The sequence below is a fragment of the Bombus pyrosoma genome, linkage group LG11, assembly GCF_014825855.1.
Source record: "Bombus pyrosoma isolate SC7728 linkage group LG11, ASM1482585v1, whole genome shotgun sequence".
In the NCBI taxonomy this organism is placed as follows: Eukaryota; Metazoa; Arthropoda; class Insecta; order Hymenoptera; family Apidae; genus Bombus; species Bombus pyrosoma.
In genome coordinates, this window is record NC_057780.1 from 7,385,970 (window position 1) to 7,407,897 (window position 21,928).

General features: G+C 33.5%; 3 protein-coding genes and 1 long non-coding RNA gene across 6 annotated transcripts; 2 read left to right on the plus strand and 2 right to left on the minus strand.

The window, feature by feature from the left end:
• Positions 1-219: 219 nt before the first annotated feature.
• LOC122573082 (protein bunched, class 2/F/G isoform-like) lies at positions 220-6,517 on the plus strand. Its single transcript, XM_043739019.1, has 5 exons — positions 220-2,765; positions 2,973-3,024; positions 3,108-3,311; positions 6,047-6,154; positions 6,280-6,517. Exons 1-3 carry the CDS (start codon positions 889-891, stop codon positions 3,309-3,311), a joined length of 2,133 nt encoding a protein of 710 aa, XP_043594954.1. The 5' UTR covers positions 220-888; the 3' UTR covers positions 6,047-6,154; positions 6,280-6,517.
• Positions 3,834-17,839, minus strand: LOC122573078 (E3 ubiquitin-protein ligase hyd). Of its 2 annotated transcripts, none has more exons than XM_043739013.1 (30): positions 17,468-17,839; positions 16,144-16,344; positions 15,705-16,026; positions 15,414-15,622; positions 15,181-15,344; positions 14,893-15,092; positions 14,535-14,803; positions 14,293-14,447; positions 12,975-14,210; positions 12,730-12,897; positions 12,501-12,633; positions 11,965-12,426; positions 11,776-11,900; positions 11,468-11,706; positions 11,224-11,390; positions 10,818-11,149; positions 10,158-10,566; positions 9,538-9,886; positions 8,811-9,150; positions 8,462-8,697; positions 7,889-8,392; positions 7,455-7,622; positions 6,966-7,322; positions 6,704-6,889; positions 6,505-6,627; positions 6,209-6,418; positions 5,787-6,145; positions 5,476-5,682; positions 4,990-5,368; positions 3,834-4,887 (listed from the first exon to the last, which is right to left on the minus strand). In XM_043739013.1, the coding sequence occupies exons 1-30, from the start codon at positions 17,527-17,529 to the stop codon at positions 4,678-4,680; spliced, it is 8,481 nt and encodes a 2,826-aa protein (XP_043594948.1). In that variant the 5' UTR covers positions 17,530-17,839; the 3' UTR covers positions 3,834-4,677. The 2 variants fall into 2 exon arrangements, with proteins under 2 accessions (XP_043594948.1, XP_043594947.1); XM_043739012.1 differs by having other exon boundaries at positions 12,724-12,897.
• On the plus strand, positions 17,653-18,329 carry LOC122573086. The gene is made up of 2 exons (XR_006318656.1): positions 17,653-17,788; positions 17,859-18,329. It is a non-coding gene; the product is annotated as an uncharacterized LOC122573086 (long non-coding RNA).
• Positions 17,951-21,828, minus strand: LOC122573084 (mitochondrial import inner membrane translocase subunit TIM44). Of its 2 annotated transcripts, none has more exons than XM_043739021.1 (7): positions 21,688-21,828; positions 21,008-21,163; positions 20,693-20,938; positions 20,410-20,614; positions 20,194-20,342; positions 19,753-20,116; positions 17,951-19,677 (listed from the first exon to the last, which is right to left on the minus strand). In XM_043739021.1, the coding sequence occupies exons 1-7, from the start codon at positions 21,688-21,690 to the stop codon at positions 19,430-19,432; spliced, it is 1,371 nt and encodes a 456-aa protein (XP_043594956.1). In that variant the 5' UTR covers positions 21,691-21,828; the 3' UTR covers positions 17,951-19,429. The 2 variants fall into 2 exon arrangements, with proteins under 2 accessions (XP_043594956.1, XP_043594957.1); XM_043739022.1 differs by lacking the exon at positions 21,688-21,828 and adding an exon at positions 21,382-21,505.
• Positions 21,829-21,928: the final 100 nt, after the last annotated feature.

The window sequence follows — 21,928 nt, forward strand, 5'->3', positions numbered from 1 at the left end:
CGTATTATATTATAGAATATAAAAAAAATAAAAAATGAAATAATTTGGACGAAATTGAAATATTTATTATATTACATTGAATTTGTTCCTTGATTTTTACTAAAATGTTTAGTTTATGATAAGACGGTATTCCGAATTTTGATTAATGATACGATAACTGCTTTAAAATATGCAAATGGATAAATAACAGGGTAGGATATTTACTTGTCAAAGAATTTGTGTAACATTCAAACAAGTAGAGATAATAAAAATGCGGTATGAAAAGGAATAAAAATCAGGAGAACTGTGATCACCATGTTCCTATGGATAAGGATGGAAGGATAGTAACTATGGTTATTTCTCGACAGTACACCTAGATCGTGGATGAAAATAGATTTTTAGTTGTGGAGTCACACGGATGCTCTAGATATAATTCGTGGCAATTTCGTGAGTGAATTGGCAGCCATTTTTAAACTGCTTACTTAGTATAATAGAGTAGGAAGGATATGAATAATGAGAAATCGGATCACGAGATAATAATATGTAAACGCGTGATAGATTAAATGTAGCGTGAATCGGGCGTGAAGACGGAGGAAAGGACGATACGGAATTTGTCGAAGTGTGAATATTCGTTTCGAGTGGACGGTACTCGAGCGAATATACTTCTTCCCCGTGAAAATTGATGAAATGGTGAACTGTCAACACCTCTACAAAATGAGAATATGAATATAATTCGAACAACCGTAAAGAATAATAATCGGTCGGGTCTGAAAGGTAATCGTGACGATTTTTAATAGGGATTATTAGTTCAAAGCCGAGAGGCCCCGGCTAAGAGCGATGTCGGTTTTAACATGCAAGAGAACAACGAATGCAAAGATCGTGGCTCTCGAATGCTAAGTTCCTATAATAATGGCAGATAATGTACACAGAAAATCGCATAAGCTATCGGATGGTAGTAGAAAAATATCGAATCCAGTGCATCGTACGACCACCGAGACGATTCGGTTAGGAGAGCCAGAGAAACTGTACCAGCCGGTTAGTTTGACCAGTTCGAGCAACGTGACGGCCAGTAACCAGTGTCGAAAAAAGACATCTTCTTTCCAAATAACAAGCGTTACCGTTGGTTCTCGTATGAGCAATGATGCCGGCGAAGATTCGAACGATGATCTCGATGAGTCGCATACGGAGGACAATTCAGTCGAACACTCGCGTACCACCGACATGGACATTGAAACACCTAGCTATTCGGAAGACACCTTCTCCAAAGAGGATGTATTCTTTAATACAAGTAACGCTGCCCTCAGCACTGCTCCGGTGATTCCTACAAGTTCACAGTATGGTCTGGCAATCGTGCCCTCAGAAGGGAATAACGTTAGTAATTCGGTAAATGATAGTAATATCAATACATTGGATATTACGTCTGTTACTGACAACAATATTATCAATTTACTTTCGAGTAATGCCAAACAAGATGCAGATCTACGTGAAGTACACTCGCATGGTAGAAACGAAAGATTTAAAGTGGTCAAGATCGAAAGTACTGAACCTTTTAAAAGGGGCAGATGGACTTGCATGGATTATTTGGATCATACATCAGTTAATCAACCGACAGCAATCAGTACACCTAAAGTGTCTGATCCAAATGAGGTATGCATATCGTATGGGGTTACAGACAGTGGAATCGTTATACCTGATGCACCTAAACAATCAGTCGTATCCGAAGATAAAGGTATGGGCATTGATGCTAATGGACAAGTATCTGTACATACAGATGTGCATACATCGATCGGTGTACCAAACAACCCTACACCAGTTTCAAGTGCTAATTATGCAGTAAGCAATTCCATTCCTCCCAATGCACAGCATAATCCAACGCAAGTTCAAACGCAAACTAAAGTTCAACCACCTTCGCAAATTCCCCAATATTTTCAATCTTCTGCTCAACAATTGGCATCTCAGCAACAACAACAAACTGGACAAGGTTCCACGTTACCTTCCAATCTGCAGCCAACCCATCCCAGTAATTTGACTCAACCTCAAAGTATGCCCCAAGGTTCTATTCCTATTATAACACAGACTGGCAATAGCAATGTGACACCCCAACAAAACATACCTCATTCAAAAGAAGATACATATGTGACAGTGAGCACACAAAATCAGTCATTACCAGTTCAAAACGTTTGTCAACCCTCTGTGCAGCAAACACCTGTACCAACATCCCAGGCACCTAATATTCTTGTTACGCAGCAACAGCAACAACATGCTGCTCAACAGCAGCAACAGCAACATCCTCCAACTCAGCAGCAACCACAACAGCAGCAGCAATCCCAACAGCAGCAGCAACAGCAGCCTCAACCTCAACAACCATTACAAACACAAAAACCAATGACTCAAATATCTGAGCCATTGACTGCCATACAAGGAATGCAGGGCATCCAAAATATTCATAAAGTTCCTCAAACAGGTGCACAGCAAACTTCATCAACTATTCATGCTCCTGGAGCACCAGTGCAATCCCAAGTGATACCACCATCTCAAATGCAATCTTCAACTTCTGGTAGCAATGCCCAAGTACAAATGGCACAGGTATCAGCTACCTGCCAAAATGTTGTAGGAGGTATGCAGCAGGGAAATATGACATTTCATCAACCAGATCCGGAGCAGGATTCTATTTCAGGCATTGTAGCTGGATCTACCACTCAATCAGCTGATACAACCCTTTTAGAATCACTAACTGAAGTCACTCAAGGCAGCGATGAACATCATACCCTCGAAGATAATGAAAGGTACAGTTTATTAAATGTACCTTCAATCACTGAAATTATGTATTCATTAAAACATTATGTATATTTAGTATTATTGGCTAAAGAAATATTCAATTGAAATTTCTTCTTTTAGAAACAAAAAAATAGTTCTTAACAAGATTGTGAATTTACTTGCTGTAGCATATACATATTTTATCAATAAATTTTTGCATGTAATTTTTATTGCAGTATGTCGGGGACTAGTGCTGTAGCAATTGATAATAAGATCGAGCAAGCCATGGTGAGTGTATTTTGCTGTAGGGATAATTATCCGATGACAATAAAAAACAATAATATTGAAGTTAATAGAGTATTTTCTTGTAGGATCTTGTCAAGAGTCACTTGATGTTTGCTGTACGAGAAGAAGTTGAAGTACTCAAAGAAAAAATAGCCGAGCTTATGGATCGTATAAATCAATTGGAAGCTGAAAATTCAATCCTGAAAGCACACGCGACTCCAGAAACATTGGCTCAATTGAGCCAATCAACAGCAAAATTACCCCAAAACAATTCAGGAAGTGGTCAATAGGTAACCATTGTACATAAGTTTCTATTAATACTTTGTCAAGTACATAACGGATAATATAATTATTGTATATAACTTTACGATTTTTAGAAATTTATAAACAATGAGATTTATTATATTATACAAATTAACATTAGTAATCTTTTTTTTAAGTAAATTAAAGATAATAGATTATTTTTTACTATTTTAGTTTACTGTTTAGGAAATATATATATATATATAAATAATAATTTAAATCTGTAAATTCAATTTTCTTTCAAAATGATAATCATTTTGGAAATATATATTGTTACGATCCTAGACAGAAACAAGGACATATATTGAGTGCATGCCAAGATTAAGCAGCATAAATAATGGAGTTGATATTGTTTTATGATAGATTCAAGATTTTGAACATGTTAAAAAAAGAAAGTATATAACAATATGAAATAGGCAGCTAGACATTCCTAGATTATTTTTCCTATTACCTTCGCATTTGGCCAAATTCATTCACCATAAAATTGATTGAAAAGAAAAAATTGATAATTCAACCTAAGAGTTTAATGTTCAAGGAACATTTGTATCATTTTAAATTACATGTGATTTTACATTGATATTTTGTTATCATTTTCAGTCGTAAAAACAGTTTTTTTACGTAAAACTATGTAATTTCCAATATCATTAAACATCAAGTCTCATATTTTGTAATCTGTACTCTCGTGTTGTAGTCTCATTTTTAAAATATGTATTATAATCAACATGCTGAAATCCAGGGAAGCAATTACTACTGGTATGCATTAAAAGGAAAAATCTACAATTTCCTGTCAACATTTTATGTTACATCTTAAACATGCCTAATAAAAAATTTTTAATTGTATAATAATTTGTTAAAATTCCTAACAAAGTAGAAAGAGTACTATTGTGAGATGCAAAAGAAAAGGAAACGGAACAAATTTTAAGACAATCGTTTCTAATGATACGGGGTTGCCATTAATCCATTTTCTTCCATGACTTTTAAGATGTTTTTTTATTCACTAAAATGATCACTATAATGACTAAAGCTGACACTTTAATATAAAATCTTATTATGATGGAAACCACGTCTTTTTGTTCAGTAAAAGAAATCAGAATTCATAATTACACCTTATAAATTTATAAATGTTATAAATTTTTTTTTAGGAAGGAAAAAAATAACAACATACAACTTCTTTTTCGTTTCTTATATCATTATCAATAATGTGACTTCTTTTTAGAGCTATTGCGCACAAACATGGTCACATAGCATATATAATATACATAATATATATATAATATGTTACATTATATATATCTTATGTATACATATAATTATATATATATAATTATATATATATATATGGAATCTATATATTCATACAAATCCGAAATTCTTTGTCTGAATAGCAAGTAGTAGTTTATGTCTTAATATGTGACGAGAGCTGTACAATGGAAGATATAGTCGGGAAATACATGTATTTGCAGTTGGTAGATGATCATCTGCTGGTCGTAATGTCACACTTGGCATTGGTTGAAAACCATCTTCACTTGCTGGTAGTGCTGGAGATCCTGTCCAGAAATATACCTAAAATACAAGTGTAAAGAGATAAAAGATGCATCATTTATAAAAAGTAGAGCGAAGACAATTTTTTCTTACTAGTAAAAATGTTTGAGTGTGATTTCTTACCAAGTCTTGTCGTTCTGAATGAGACATTTTCTCAACAATAGACCACAACCAGCGTTTAAATTTAGCCAATCTATCGGCAGGTTCTCCAGATTCGTCGTTGAAGGAAGTATACGATATCAAAACGGAAACGTTAATATCACCGACCCCATTTAACAGGAGCCTTAGGTCTTCGGATGTTAAACCATCGAGCGCTCCTTCGGGTAGCACGTCAAACACTCCTTCTCTCATAGCATGCAAAGCTTTCTCTTGTACCTTAATCATACGAACTTCCGCGTATTTGCGTACGTAATCGTAAACATTACTTGCTGTCACTTCTATATCACGTCCGTTAGGAATAAGTTCAATCGATCCACCTCCTTCTTCGGGACACAAATCAATACTAGAACAATAAAGAGTGTTATATACCATAACTAAGACAAAATACGAGAAATATTAGAAACGACTCTTCGAAAATAAGCGATTGAAATATTTCAGGTACACACTTACCTGAATGTAAGATCAAGAGCAGAGAATAGACTGTTACTATCCTTTGTTTCGGAATCAATAACGAGTTGCCTTAGGCTTTCATAAATTACAGAGTCAAAAAATGCAAGATCGTGGAAACGGATCGGTCTTCCCAAAATGTATTTTATTACATGACGATTCAAAAATATTGGGCACAACTCGTTTTGCAAAAGACACAATCCTATAAGTCTGATAACAAATTTTTCTTTTAATTTCACCAATTAATAGCTTACGATTATTTTTATTTTTATTATATTATAATTTGATCAATTGTTATTTATATCATTACCAACCTGCCCACATTTCTGAATGCGTTCAATCGCTCGTAACTGGCTCTTCCCTGTCGTGGAGTGTAAAAACCTCTCTTTCCCGGGGAATAGAAAAGAGGAGCATTGTCTTCGGTATCATCCAAAATACTGTTCTCAATCTTTTTCTTATTAGCCCCACAACGTGCGATTAAGCTGAATACATCGAGATCCAACAACGCTTCCCTTGCTGACTCCTGACTATGACTACGGATTAATTCAAATGCTTCCTCTACTTTTTGCCGCAGAGCGTCTTCTGAAGCTAGTAACATCAACAGCTGTGCAGGGGACAACTCTAACAGCATACCAGTTATTTTAGCAGCTAATGCGGGTTGCAATGCATAAACCTGTACAAGGTAACAATAGTGTGTTATTGTGAAAAACTAAGTACTATCATTATTATTAATTACTTTTGGATATAGTCTGTCCCCGAGTTGTTGTTGATGCATGGTCAAGTGATCATTATTTGGGTGACTAACAGGTAACGGATGGGAATTGGAGGATGAACTACCAGCTCCAGAATTACTGCTTCCTTCAACAGAACTGGATGGATGAAAAACTCGAGCTTCAAAAGACAATGCTCTACGCGTCTCTCGACATTTTCCAGAAGATCGAGGATTCTGAAATAAGATATCTCTTGTAAAAAAAGAAGAATAGAAGAACATTGTCTTTCTTCTTTTTTATTTTTTATAATAATTATACTTACTTGTCGTCTTAAATCATGATCACGATCTCTACTTTTTAGCTTCCGAAGTACATTATATTGTGTATATTTTGATCCCACTTGTGCTGCTTCGAGATTAGGCAGTTTTTCATTTGCAAGCAATGCCTTTAAAAAAAATGTACGTATACGCTATATTTTTAAGACAAGAAACAAAGATAATTACTATTGTAATATTACAAACCTCGGCAATCGCGGTATAAAAACTTCTAGTTACTCCAGTGCCTTCACCAGGTTCATCCTTGAAAGTCACTTTAACACGATGCACGGCTAACGGCGGTGCATTAGTGGCACGCCTATTATATAAATTGTAATGTGTATTTAATTCCTTCATCGTTTGCACTAATAGTTGTGTTCTGTCCCGTTCGACCTTTAAAAAGTTTAATTTATATTATACTCAATATATTTCGTTCATTTAAATAATTAAAATTATTGTACTTAATTACTTTTAACAAATTAATGTCTCTTTGCTGTGCATTCCGAAGTTTCTCCATATCTCTACGGAATTTCGCTTCTTTTACTTGGAAACCTCCTAATTCGGATACAACTGAACCAGCTTCTAATCCTACATCCTCCATGAAAACTCGTCCAAACAAATCAAGAGACAAGCTCCAACGACCCAATAAAATATTATGTGATATATTAGATCCAATAGACGAGACTGGATTTGTTTCAATCGTTTCATGAGTCATGGACGCATCTTGATTTGAACCAGATGTGTCCATCTCCTCCGTTACATTCTGTATTGCTTCATTTGCTGTAGATGTCATTTCTGATGCACCAGCTTTATTTAAACTCGATTCCTTTAAAATTGAAACACAACATTATTGCACCTAATTTACCAGAAGAACTTTTCTTTTGTGCATTCATGAATTTCTGTAATTTGTAACTCTCTCTTATCTTAACTTTATTAAAAGCAAATTCTATATATTTACCGAAACAGTTCCAGCTCTAACAATAACGCTTCTATTCGTTTTACAGATATCTTTATTGGTTTTGGTACTTCCCGATGCTTGATCGCTTTGATTATTAGTAGAAACGATGATTGGAGCTCGATCAATTTGCTCCGCAGCAAATGTGTGATTGAACGATTTTGCCTTTTCCTACAATATTGAAATATTAAATCTACATATTTTATCTTTCAACGAAAGGAACTGTACCATAAAAGATTTAGTAGAAATGTAAGAATGATATCCTATTGTCGCAAAAATAATAACTTAAAAATAGAATTACTTACAACAATAGGATCAAATTTAAACTAAGGTAAACGCCGTTTTCCGTGCAAAAATTTCAACACCAAAAATAAAAAAGATATAAATGTCGTGAGTGGATAAATTTAATTAGCTGTCCTATGTAAAGGGAACATTACCGTATGCTTTGTAGACGTCGAATCTCCGATCGTTACAGAGTTACGTCTTGCATCTGACGATGCAAAGGCAGATCTTTGAATAATTTGACTAAATGTCGGTGTGGGGATATTCTGATTATCAGCACCACGTGCAGACAGACTAAGTCTTGTGGGTAATCCCTCTAACGGATTTTGATTAGGACCTGTGCTTGTTGCTGGTTGTCTTGGTATACCGAAGAGATCCTCTCGCTTTGAATGGGGTTGCAATAGATGTGGTTGATCAGCTAATGGTAAGGCCTCGCTCATGACAGTGTCAAAGGGATCAAGGGGAGGGCAACCAAGACATAAGGTGGAGTCTGATCTTTGTAAAAAGGGATGTTTTCTTCCTTTTGGTGTACTGTTACTATTATTTCCTGATCCGCAACTAGGAACCTGAAGTAAATCAGGATAATCGACGGAATCTGTCTCCAATGCAGTGGGAACTGGAGAACTATATTCTTCTCCCTCATCATTATCATTTTCATCCTGTAAAGTGAAATATCATAATCTGTTAAATACACGTTGATTACAAGGAAAACCCAATTCAATACAAACCTGATCGTTCCAACTTGAATAATTTGATGATTCCTTTTGAGTCTCTCCTCGTGATGACATTGGTTCTGATAGTGGCGAACGCATATAATATACTAATGCATCGAAAACGTATGCTACATGTCTTAGTGCAGAAACATCTAATACTGGCAAGCTATCCCTGTGTTCGGCATTGTGAGCACGCATTAAGGACAGGCAATAAGACAAAAATTCACGTCTTGCCAAGTATACATCGCCACCTAAAAATAATACTTATTAGCCATTATTCTATTCCCAAAAATGTAATTGCAACACATTTGAGTATTTATTAAAGGGAAAATTTCATTAGGATGATAAAGATAACAGATGATACCTTCGCGTTCTCTACTGTTTCTTGAAGGTTCGCCAACGCCTGCAAAACCAACGGTGAGTCTTGTAGAAGCTTGTGGAGTGGAGATATTGGAGCTCGTAGCGATACCACTGCGTTGATTCCGACCTGTATTAGATTGTAATGTTAACGACAGAGCCGCTGTATTCAACAATCCAGAGAAATTTCCTCCAGACAAAGATGAAGCATTGTTCAGCGGATGTTCTGGATGCGTAGGATCCGCACTACGTGTCAGAGACACACCAAATCTTAATTGTGCTTCCGTGGCATCCATAACTGTGAGCAGCCAATCCCACGTGGGTTTCAAGTGGCCCTCGAGATACATCTGTGATCATCAAAATTATCATGTTGTTCTAAATTCATTCAATTTTAACCGTTTGAGTCCCAGGGGTCTTTGAAGAAACAGGGTCGAAAAATCCCGAACAGCGCGATAGCGCTTGTCTTAATCAATTGCGAAGAGAAATAACCGGAGCAATAGCGCTCGTCATATTTGTTATTTTTATGAAATACATCTATATTATTATATATGCGTACTATTAGCTTATAAATATTTGAATAAATATTTAAATATTTTGTTCAATGAAAATTATAGAGAAGATAACAATGAAATACAAAATACCGTCAGTCATCTGTCAAAATCTAAATAGCGCGATCGTGCTGCTTGGGACTCGAACGCTTAATTATTAAATGTCATATTATAAAAAAGTTATACCTGCAGGTTGAGCGCATCTTGATAAGTAATTTCCATTAATCGCGGCAAAGAAGGCGCTAATGTTTTATAATCTTGCATCATAACCAAAAGATCAGCTATCTGTCGAATAACAATTCCAAATGCACGTGCCAAACAAGTAGTACTAGTACCCATAATTATAGGTTCTTGTGCAGCTGCAACAGCAGATGTTGCAGTAGTACGTCTTAAAGATGTAGAGTCAATAAAAACCAGATTACTGCCACCTGTTACCCGTAATCCAGCTGTACGCATACTTGAGTCGCGATTACGTATCGCCCATTGCATAGAAACAGGCGCGAGATTATTACGATGTAAATGGCCAGATGAACCACTGTAATCAAGTATCAGTAACATAAAAATGATTTTTACAAATGCGCTTAAAAGAGAGATTAATGTTTTAATTGGAAGGGCATTGCTGCAAAATTCTTTTAATGTATCTGTGCAATGCATATATAATACAGTACCTATAGTTGACTCAGAAAATATAGCGAGGTTATATATACATTTGTATTTTTCGACTCAATTGGTTTTTCGACCTTGCTATATTTCTTGAATGAGTACAAGACCATCGATGTTACTTGAGAGAAAGACAGTAGTTTTACCTTCGTCGTTCCAATTGATCATCACCAATCTGGAAATCTTCGTTATCTTGTTCGTCAGTTTCTCCTGCTTCACTTTCATCGTCTTCTTGCTGACTTGATTCTCCAGATTCGTCTTCCGGGAATAATAAGATAGATCCCATTCCACCATCAGAGCCTGCTGTAGCACCAGTTTGTACACTACGCTGCGCAGACGCTGCATCTTGATTGCTGTGATTGTCATCGGAGTCCGACTCTGTTTCCGCTTCCGCCAAAAGATCGAGCTCTGTATCGGATTCGCCATCTCCTGCCTGTTCCTCACCTACACCTCCGCCATTGCTATCAATCTCACCTAATGGTTGACCAGCGACAGTTCCAGAAACTCCAGATTCTTCATGTTCGCTAATGTCGCCATCAACATCCATAGGAACTTCTATTCACACATAAAAATTATTATAGAGTCAAAATTAGAGAAAATTAAATATAATTTTATAATATTTTATGCAGGATAACGGGGACACAAAATTGACGTTATCGATAAGATTTGGTAATGGACATACTACCAATTCAAAATAATTTTTTGAAGAAAATGGACACTTCTATTATTTCTAATAACTTTTTAGATGTAAAACTTTCGGTTACATTATTTTTATATTAATTTATACATTAATTCGCAAGACATACCTTCACCAGTTTCTGCCTCATCCATAGCAGAAACATCCCTGGCAATAGTAATATTATTATTTCCTTGTTGCGTTTGTAAAGTAGCATCCAGAGTTTGGGAACTAACACCACTATGAGGTATTAGTGGCTCGATAGAAAACAACTCTTCAGAGCCATTGATTACTTCCATTGCTGAGCTCGTCAATGTAAATGGTGCTGTCGGGCGAGCAACACCTAATCTCACGGGTGCTATCAGTGAATCGGCAGTTTCACATAATTCTTCAACAGCTAATTTAATCAATGCTTGGAACACTTTACGACATTTCATTAGAGGTTGCAATGCCTGGCTAGTACTGAAATATGTTTTAAAACATATGAATAGATAAAAAAAATAAAAATCGCTTAGCTAAAGTAAATTATATCGTACTTTCTTCGTTTTGTCGTATTCGGCGCCATTTCTATTGTGAAGATCACAAATATTCGGGCCACAGATCGAACAAATCGGCGAGCAACATTATTTGCTTCTTCTTGTCGTCCGGATATAGTATCATTTTGTAATTCTCGTATTAGAGTTGTCAGAAGAGTATCGAGCATCTGCGAAAAAATTATATTACATTATGAATGTTTTCTAATATATTAGACATATAAGATGAAACTAATATTTTTTTTACCTCTGCACTACACTTAAATAATAGCGAGTGAGTAAATTTATCGAGTAGAGCAGTACCACTTTGACGACACAATTGGCCTTGATCTCCAAATAACTGTTCATTTCCATGTGCAGAAACTCCTGACATAATCATACATTGAACAGCTGGCCAATCATCCAATAATCTTTCCAACGCCTTTCGATTAAAGCGAGGAGGTTCTAAATCGTGATCTGGCATATCTGGTACATAAGTATCTAATCCTGTTAATGATTAACTTTTAACTTCTATTTTTTATATAAATTACTCTTTTCCTAAGTAAAAAATGTTACCATCTGAGGAAGGCCCTTTTCGACTTGCAGATGCTGAGCGTTGCCGCAGTGCAGAACGGTACTGCCGTTGTTCGATCAATTGTCTTCCAACAGTTTGAACCAAGAAGAGTAAAATACTTTCCCCCCTATAAAATTAAGAAAAATAATTTATTTTAATTTTATCAATCAATTTGTCGCATATTTATTTACCGTGAGTTTATCTTCGTGACAAGATCAGTATTCACTACGAGACGACAAAGGAGTTCGTAACGAGCACCTTGATGACCCGCAATGAGCGCTCGACATTTGCACTTTTCCCAGCAATCACAATAAGCTGTAGGGGATGTTATCTTTATTCTGCAATCGTGTCCTCTGTGACAAACGCGAGCACATTCTGTACAGCAACACAAAGATCCAATCAAGCCGCAAGTTTTGCATTCGAAAATATCTTGGTCGATATGTTGAGTCCCAGTCCATGTGAAACTGCATGTATCGTTGCAACATGTAACGAATAATGGCGATAAATCTGGATTAGCATCCGCAGGAAGTATCATAGCTGAACATTCTTTCTGATCTCTTCCAACTCTTTGAATAATGTCTAATAAAATGAGAGCTGCGTGATATGCCCGAACTGATACAGCAAGCATTAATGGTGTCTGACCTTGAATATCCCTGTTAAAACAAACATTTAAATATTTTTCTCCAACTATACAAATATTTTATTCATTAATAATTGATATAATTACTTTGCCGTGAGTAGTTCTTTCAGGTGAGGTGCTAACACACTACTTTCACACATATACTTTAATATAAGTAATGCATTATTTCTTCTTTCCACAGAGTCTATAATGTAGGTGTTATTTGATGTTGCTCCGACACCTGAAAGCAGCAACATATTTATTTAGCAATGTGTAACAGAAGTTAAAAATTACAAAAAAAAAAAAAAGAATAAAAAGGCATTTGATACACTTTTACCTGATTTGTTCATCATTGATATGCTGGCAGTACCAATGCTAAGCAAACTGTCTTCTTCTCCTGACGTATTATCAAAAGCTTCCGGTGGCCAACTTAAAGTTGGAATTGGTTCCTCAATAGGTGCAGATGGACCATCAACAGTGTTTGAAACTAACTCACGTTCAATACCTTCCAAACAAAATAATAAATTAAAATAAACAATTTACAATTTTTCATATATTTATATTAAAGAACAAATTTAATACCTTGATCGTTTTCTTTATTCGAGGTTGGTGAGCACATACTAATGCAAGCATGCAAAATATTACGATTACCATCGCAACGTTCCATTAATATTGATTGAATCTGTGCTGCATTGTTTTTGTGATCTTGTTCCAAATTGCAAAATACTTGCTTAATACTCTCATAATCGCACCTTAATATGCGTGGCATTAATAAGAGATTATCAAATACTAATGCAATAACTGCAACTTGATTTTTCATATTGGTTGAATTTGAACAAGTCGGTATGGGAATAGTTGAAGCACCAATGCACAGAACTGGAACTAAATCCAACCAATTTGGATCACGGATAGCATCGGCGCAATCTTTTGCTAATGGATAGATAGTATTATTTCCATCTCTAAGTATCATGGAACACTCTATGTTTTCTCCTGAACTTGTCAGGTTGATATTTTGAGGCTGCAGACCCAAGAATGATGATACATCCGATGGAATATAACAATCTTGTACATATCTTCCAGTACTTAAATTATACACGACGTAACTTAATTTGTTTGCACTTTTTACTATTGCATGGATTCCTTGTCCATCAGTAGCAATGCTCAAAATGCTATCATTTGATCCTTCAACAATATTCACTCTTCTGGGAGTTCGTTGGAAACAGTCCGGAGCTCTTGGATTCATGGATGATTTTATTACCTGTATTTCATCTTTCCTTAACAATCTACAATCAGCTAACAATTTAATTAACTCTTCAGTTGTTAAATCTTTAAAATCTGAAGTACTGAAATCTTTTTCTTTAATTTCTTTTTCCTTCGCATCTTTCGAGAAGAATTTTACAGCGACATAACAACCGTCAACTTTTATAACTTTACCAATGGGAACTGTTTTTACATCTTCTACAAAAACAACATCCTTTAATTGCCATTCTTCTTCATCTTTTCGCTCTGACTCTCCCTCACTTCGAGGTGCAGCTCGCTTTTGTCTCTTATGACTTGTCGTGATACTGCCAGTATCACTACATGTGCTCGAAGCTGGTGAGGGTGGAGGAGGCATATCAAGGCGATCAGTAGTTTCTTTGTGATTTGTCTTATTAATATTACCCGTTCCATTATTTCCATTCGTTTCTCGTTTTTCTGTATTAACATTGGGCAAATGAGTTCCAGCTGGTAATATCTTAAATCTGTAAGTGCTATCTAAATTCCATGCTGCTCCTAATAACTGTCCTACTTTTGGAACTCCATTGGCAATGGTAAAACCTTGAAAATATATTATTTCAGAATATTATAAAATATTATTTTTAAGCAAATCATAAATACAATTTATTATTTAACAAATTACCTATTGCTCCAGGATGATATATGGGACTATTTTTCATACAAACATGTGCGCCATAACTAATATCGTTTGATGAAACTGTGGATGATCTATGTTTGCGCGATTTAGCCTTATATTTTTCCCATAATTTTTTACGTTGTGCAAATGGTAATACACCCCTGTGTAAATGAAAATATAACAATCGACATCAGATTTTTGTATTTGAAATAAAAATAGTTAAAAAAAATTGTAATATTTCAACTTACCACCAATACAATGCACCACTTTCAAGTTTAGCAACCGTATACAAAGCACAGGTATGAAGGGATACTATTTTGTCCAATGTAAATTCTGTAAAAGTTTGAGCTGGATGTTCGAGACGAGAAGCGACATGACCTACAAGTTCATCAAGCCAAGTAGCTACTTTGCCAGATTCAGTACTAATAGAACATCGAATAGCTGTTGCGGATATATTAACTATCTTTTCTGTGGTTACTGCCAACCATGGAGCTTTTGGATGATGTATATTTGGATTCTACAATGAGCATTATTTTAATTTTTTCTTTGTTTTCAATTTATAATATTGCTCACATAAAATACTGAAACAAAATTTATTTTAAATACCTCTGCATGTTTGTATGGTTCAGATTCCGACCATTTCCACTGATACAATTGTCCCCCAGCAGAAACAGCGATTAATTCACTATACAGCGAGGCGATTTGTACAAAACGAGGGGCAAGATCACTACTACGTTCATGCCACCACTCTAATTCTTCTGATATCCATAATGGACTTTGAGCAGCTAACTCTTTCTTTTTATTATCTAAGAAATTTTTCAAATATATAATCAAAATATCCGTGGTTACAATTCGTAGATATTAAAAAATAATTTTCTAAAATTTTAATTGTACCAGAATCTTTGTCCCAAGAATCTTTAAGTGCTGATTCTAGCCAACGTCTTGGACCGCAATATTGACGATCTCTCCATTTACTGAAATTGTCTCGATCTCTATCCCGCTCAGAAGTACGTTCACCTTCTCTGTCATTACCTATTCTGCGTGAAGAACTACCCCGGCTAAAGAATGCAAACATTAAAAATATACATCTCTCACAAACAATTTCAAAAACAATTCAGACTAATTACTTTCTCATTCCTGTATATCCAAACATGTCTTCAGGAAACATAGAATCAGCATCAATGATAACAGAATGCTCATTGCTAAATCCACCATCTAGTAATGAAATGAGATCTTCCGGAACGTAGGTATCCGCTGCATCTTCACCATCATCACCTTCCTCATCATCCCGTGACAGTAAATTATTTACTGCTAAGTTTACATCTAAATTTGTACGCTACGAAATATATTTCAATATTAAACTAGCAAAATCTTAATGATACAAGGATCGGTACACTAATTTCTTTAATTGGACAAACCTGTAATTCTCTAATAATAAGATTGCGACTTTTTCCCTGTAATACCACTTGAGCCTGTGTAATAAGATCTTCTGGTACAAATGGAGCTGGTACAGATGCAATAGGACGCGAACTGCTACCACTTCCTCCACCCATAATTACACCTGAAGGACCTATCCTGCCTCCACTGCTACTTCCTCCATTACTACCACCTCCACGAATGGCAGAACTGCCACGCATGATTCGTGCACGTGATCTGGACATTCCTGCTCTACTTCCACTTCCACTACTAGTACCACCATTTGGTGCTGAATTGGAGTTATCAACATGGTTTTTGTTTGTGCTAGGATAATAGAAGAATATGTATGTTATTTCATTTGTGGGATAACACAGTGAATATGTTGTTCACAATTAATCACAACAACATTGCCAATAAATTTCATTTCTTTTTATAACTTACTTTCGATTTGGTTCATTTTTGCTTAAATCCAATCTATCTGATAATACTGTAAATGCAACTCTACAAATTTTATGGTCTTCTGTGAGAAGAGCAATGTGTGTTGGACCAACCACAATATGTTTTACTGCAACTTTCAATCCACTAAATGCTGGTAATGTTACAAATCCATATCTGTTGATTTTTTCTGCCACTTCCTTTAATCTAAAAAAACATGTAAAAGAAAAATTATTAAATTAACTACTCCATTAATATATGTGCTCACTTTAACTAAGGTTTATTTATTATATATAAATAAATTATATATATTCACATTACTAGAACATACGAATATATGTATCATAGTATTATATGATAAATATTGAAAAAATCCTTTTTTGATCTTATACCGTGTAGCAACAAAAAATATACCAATTTTTGGATAACAATATAGGGTACTATTGTTGTATACATAATAAATACTAAAAATTGTATTATATCTGAAAACATTAGAATGTATGGAAGGAACAATAAATTATTCTTCTTATACTTCATACAAAATTAAATTATACAAAACCGTATTAAAATATTAAATACACAAAATATAAAATAAGAAAATGATGATACAACATTACATAAAAATTTACAAATATTTATTGACTGAAATAGGAAGGTCATTATCTATGGATATATTTGATCATAAATAATTATATTTACAGAAACTACATTTTGTCCTTGTAACCTACAAATGTATCCAATAATAGAAACAAATGGAACAAAACATTTATTACCATTTATGCTACATATATAAAATATATTACATATTATATATATATACAATTTTATATAATGTAATATATAATGTGATAATATATAACATGTACATATTTATATATAATGTACATATATAATGTGTATGTGTTTATTATACATATAATATATATAATAAATAATATAAACACACACACAGAGTAATATATGTATAATATATATAATATACATCTATACAGTAAAGAGAATAATTTTTAAACTAATATATTCAACATTTTATTCTACATATGTGCATGCTTATTATTTAATACAAACATAACGATGTAACACAACAAACTTTTAACTTTCAAACGATACATCATCTAACATGCCATTGAATTATACGACACAATGGGCGAGGACCGTTTTAAAATTTAGATAGGACGAAAAAGCATATAGAACACTATGCTAATTGATATGAGCAAGCATATTTTAGGGTCGAACAATGAACGACGATGATTTCAATACGGAGGAGAGACAGACATGCCAAAAAGATACATTATAATAGGAAACCGATAACGGATACATTTTTCCTTACCTATCGTTTAACTGATCATCTGTTCCAGGTAAGGGATGTACAACAAAATGTATCGACGTCATTTTATCAATGCTAGAAACGTATTTCAATATCAGGGATATCGTTTTAATAATTCTGTACACACAATTTCACCACACCGTCTAAATGATATTCAGCCATGTTTCTGAAGAAACAACGAGTTACGTGTTCTTGAAAGTGAACGAACCGAACTTAAGTTCTCCACGTATTCGTAAATGCATTAAAAAATCACGCTCACACGGATTCGATTGCAATCGTTGAGTGAACAAAAATCACGTGTAAAACGAAATATTCGAAGAATGCGTAAGCGTCTTTAACGAAATGCAACCGATCGTCCAGATGCTTCTATTACGTTACTGTATTGGTGTTACAGAAGGAGAATATGTATCATGGCGACCCTCGATTAATGGCGGACTAAACTATTTCACGATCGTTATTTAGATTATACAATGATATCACATTGGAAGATCTTTGAAGATATTTTTAATTCACTACTCATTTAATTACTCGATATAATATAGAAATATTTTTTTCAGCTTCACAATTATCATCATTTAGATGTTATATCATGTTTGTATGTACTAACAATAGTTTCATTACACCACTTTTTCTATAACGTTCAATTGCATACAATGGTTAATACAAGTTATATAATCATAGTACAATAAATACACTATACTATATATTTACAATAAAATCACGCACGATTTACAATGATTTTAAAGAAATTCTTTTGTGGCAAATGTAGTTGAGATGAAGGAACGAATACTGACATGTAATCAAATTTTAACTTCCTATGAGATGAGCGTAAAACTAGCCAATCAGAAAAGAGTTTCACTACTCTCCAAAGGAATTAATATTTCATTGAATTGTATGTAAAAAAAAATTTTTTATTTTTAAATAGTTCCATTGATATCAGATTTAATTAGATTTAATAGGGGATTTTCAAAAAAATTAAATTGTGTATTCTTGAATGAAAGGAATTAATTATGAATAAAAATGTCAGTGTATTTTTAATTGAACATCACAAAATTTTTTGAATACCTTTCAATTGTTTACAAAGTTATATAGAAGAAGAAAGAAGAAAGAAGAAAATTAAGTTAAAGTGTACATTCCTGTTTCTCAAAACATCTGTTTTTTTTTAATTTTTACATATTGAATTCATTTATACAATACATTATCGTTTATAATCTTACTGAAATTTAAAAGCAAGTGTTTTCATTTTGTATATTACAGATTTAAAAAATAATGAGTCATTGTATTAATAAACTATGCACTGTAGTGCATTATTATAGACACGAAAAATATGTACAATCTCTGTTTAATTGTAAAATGTTTACACATTCCCTCATTTTTATGATATAATTCGTGTGAGATGAATATTTGGCATTCAATATATATATCTTGTTAGGCTCTATTTTTTAACATTTTAATATCAATATTTAAATATGTACAGAAACAAGTTAGTAAAATTTGTGTATACTTCATGCATTTTAGCCCAGATGATGTAACATATGGATTATAAAACATAGAACAATAATTTATATTTGTAATTAATTAATTGTTCTGGCGTATAAAGATAATTATGATCCTAAGTATAAACAATCAAATTTTTATAATCTACATTTTAGTAATGTAAATAACATTTGATTGTTCTGTGCAAACACATAAATAAAAAATTTATATATGGAAGATTTTACAAAGATCCTGTAGCTTCAAGCTACATAACAGAATTGAACGTCTAATTTAAGTCACAGAGATTAACATCCATCATCTATGACTTAATATACAGGTCGCGAATCTCGATAAGAATCTTCTCTTTTAATACCAGTTGCATTGAAAACCATAAAAAAAAGTGTCAGTTCTCACTTATTCTTCAGTCACAGTAGTATACACATTAATTTTTTCTTAAAGCTTTAACTAAATTCATACCTAAACTATACACTATACAAATTGTTCAGTACTAGTAGCACTAAGATCAAGTAAACGCCATGCAGCTTTTGGATTAAGTTCGGTAGGATCACGACATAATACCCATATATAATTGACACGCATTACTTTCTCAGGATCTCCTTCAATAACATTTTTCTTGCCATCTCTCACACACATGATTTGTTGGCATTGGAAACTGATTATTAAAACTGGTCCTTGTTCCATTACTTTACCCATTATTAAATCTATGTTGTTGATATCTGAAATTGAAATATTTAGCTTTATCTGGAATAACCGCATAAAACTAAACGTTTTATATGAAATGTAAAAAGTACCTAAAATTTTATTGTCTAATTTATATCCCAGTTTTTCTACTTGTAACAGTGGTTGTGCTATTACTTTGTACGGAGCTTCATGACACCAGTCTTTTAAAATTTCAAGATCCCCCCTTACCATAGCTTCCAGAATATTTGGAATAATGTCTGTTTCACAATATTTTAAAAATTGTATTCTATCGAAGCTAGGATCTAGTCTACAAATTTCTGTTAGTGTTGCAGACAAGTCTGTCTTTTGAAACAATCCACCAACTATATCTGTAACCTTTTCCGTCAGTAGCCTAGAGGCACGAATGACAGGATTATCGGATTCTTCGTATTTGATCTTCCATTCTAATATTTTATTCACATATGGATTTTTATCCTTGGAAAAATATAATTATTACAAACATCTGCAGTGCTGCAAGTATGTAATATAGTTCGATTATCTTAATTATGTACCTTAAAGTTTTGCCATGATTGATAAAATTTAGAATCTTTATGCAATTCAACATCCATAGCCTGTTCATTTGGTTGGACAACTTTGCTATCTACTGATTCTACCACATCTTTTCTTTTCCTCAATACCTTGGGAGCAACATACACTTTTCCTACAATTTTGATTTAAAAAAACATATTATTATAAAACTTCGTATTTATTTGCAAAAATTGCCTTACCATGCATTCCTTGATGATCTAATTCCTCGCGTACAGCTTCTGCAGTTTGTGATATTGTTTGAAATGCACTTGTTTTACCTAAAGCCTGGCTTTTTTCAGATATTGTCTCTGCTGCTCCTTTTGCAGACTTTGTTATTTCCTCACTCAGTTGACCAGCTTTTTTCCCTAATTCCGTTTTACTTGCTTCTTCAAGAACTTCTTGTACCTATGTGACATTATTCAATTAACTTCCATAATATATATTCTCAACTAACAAATACTAACAAATATTTTCCATTCGTACCTTTCCTTTTAAGGATTCTAACTTTTCTTTAAGAGCTTCAGATCCTTTGGTAGCTTCAGATTCAACTGCTTGAAATTTCTGTCTAGCAGAACGCAATGCTTCTGACTGTTCTAGTTTTTCTGCTTCTTCCCTGAACTTTTTCAAAGACTCTTTCATCTCTTTATTCTTTTGCATTTCATGTTTGATATTTTCAAGAAACTGAGAAAAGAAACTGGGTCTCCTCGCTGGATTCGAATAGAATCTGACCTAAAAAAAACGCATGTTAATTAATCAGACCTAAATACCTTTTTGAAGATATTTTAAAGGGAATCTCACTGATAATCCTTGTATATTTGTGATTTGTGGTAATTGAGACCGTAGTACAACATTGTAAATACATATTGTTGAACCATCTCTAGGAAGTTTTTTTTTAGATCGGGCAGATCTTGTGATACCAATAAGGCTAGCTTTACACACAGAAAAATTCTGAAACTATACGAAAAAGATATACATGCATTTCAAGTTCATAGAAAATGAATCTCCTTTCACATAGATAATAATTTACATGGTACAATTTAAAATGATTTCTTTTAATATAATTTTTTTTATATCAAAATATAATATTATTTATTATTTTTTCTAAGGGAGATATATAGGAATAGGAATTAAGGATTGATAAATTTTTATTATATATAATAGATAATTGTTACCATGTTATGCAAGTTTATTTCTTTCGTGTGTAATTATTTATTTCATTGTTATTTCGTTAAGAAATTCTGTAGAGGCAGAATATAGTATCTCGATTTCGAAAAACTAAACTTTATGTTGCAACGGGACCGAAAGTATGAAAGTTATTCAAAAGAACATAACCTAGTTGTGAGAGAAAAGTGTGACCGGCTTGCAAATTAAACATTCATGACCTCGGATTAATATAGGAAAAAAAGGACAAGCACGCTTATTTCGTGTCTTCATGTGATTAGGAGATTATGATTCAGTTAGTAATTAAGATTATTTACCATTTTACAAACGATTTATCTGCAACATCGAAAATCTTCATAAAATATATTGCGGATAATGGGAAGGACATCTATCGACAAAAATTAGGACAAATCATGAATATATAATAATTGTATATGTATCAATGTGATAATTTTACTCAAAAGTATCATATTATCAAATATATAATTAGTAAAAGTTTTCTTATAAATAGAAAGTATACATATTTTTATTCAATTATTTTCACACATTTATATAATC

Bases quoted from the DNA above. Each gene is read 5' to 3' on its own strand.
- LOC122573078 (XM_043739012.1), bottom strand. From the start codon at position 17,529: ATGACGTCGATACATTTTGTTGTACATCCCTTACCTGGAACAGATGAT. The intron at 14,804-14,892 runs GTATTTAAAATA...TGCTCATTGTAG, and splicing joins AACCATACAAACATGCAGAG to AATCCAAATATACATCATCC. The intron at 11,707-11,775 runs GTAACATTTTTT...AATCATTAACAG, and splicing joins AAAAGGGCCTTCCTCAGATG to GATTAGATACTTATGTACCA.
- LOC122573084 (XM_043739021.1), bottom strand. The intron at 20,343-20,409 runs GTAAGGCAATTT...TCAAAATTGTAG, and splicing joins AGATCATCAAGGAATGCATG to GAAAAGTGTATGTTGCTCCC. The intron at 19,678-19,752 runs GTACTTTTTACA...TTTCAATTTCAG, and splicing joins ATTAGACAATAAAATTTTAG to ATATCAACAACATAGATTTA.
- LOC122573082 (XM_043739019.1), top strand. From the start codon at position 889: ATGGCAGATAATGTACACAGAAAATCGCATAAGCTATCGGATGGTAGT. The intron at 2,766-2,972 runs GTACAGTTTATT...TTTTTATTGCAG, and splicing joins ACCCTCGAAGATAATGAAAG to TATGTCGGGGACTAGTGCTG. The intron at 3,025-3,107 runs GTGAGTGTATTT...ATTTTCTTGTAG, and splicing joins ATAAGATCGAGCAAGCCATG to GATCTTGTCAAGAGTCACTT.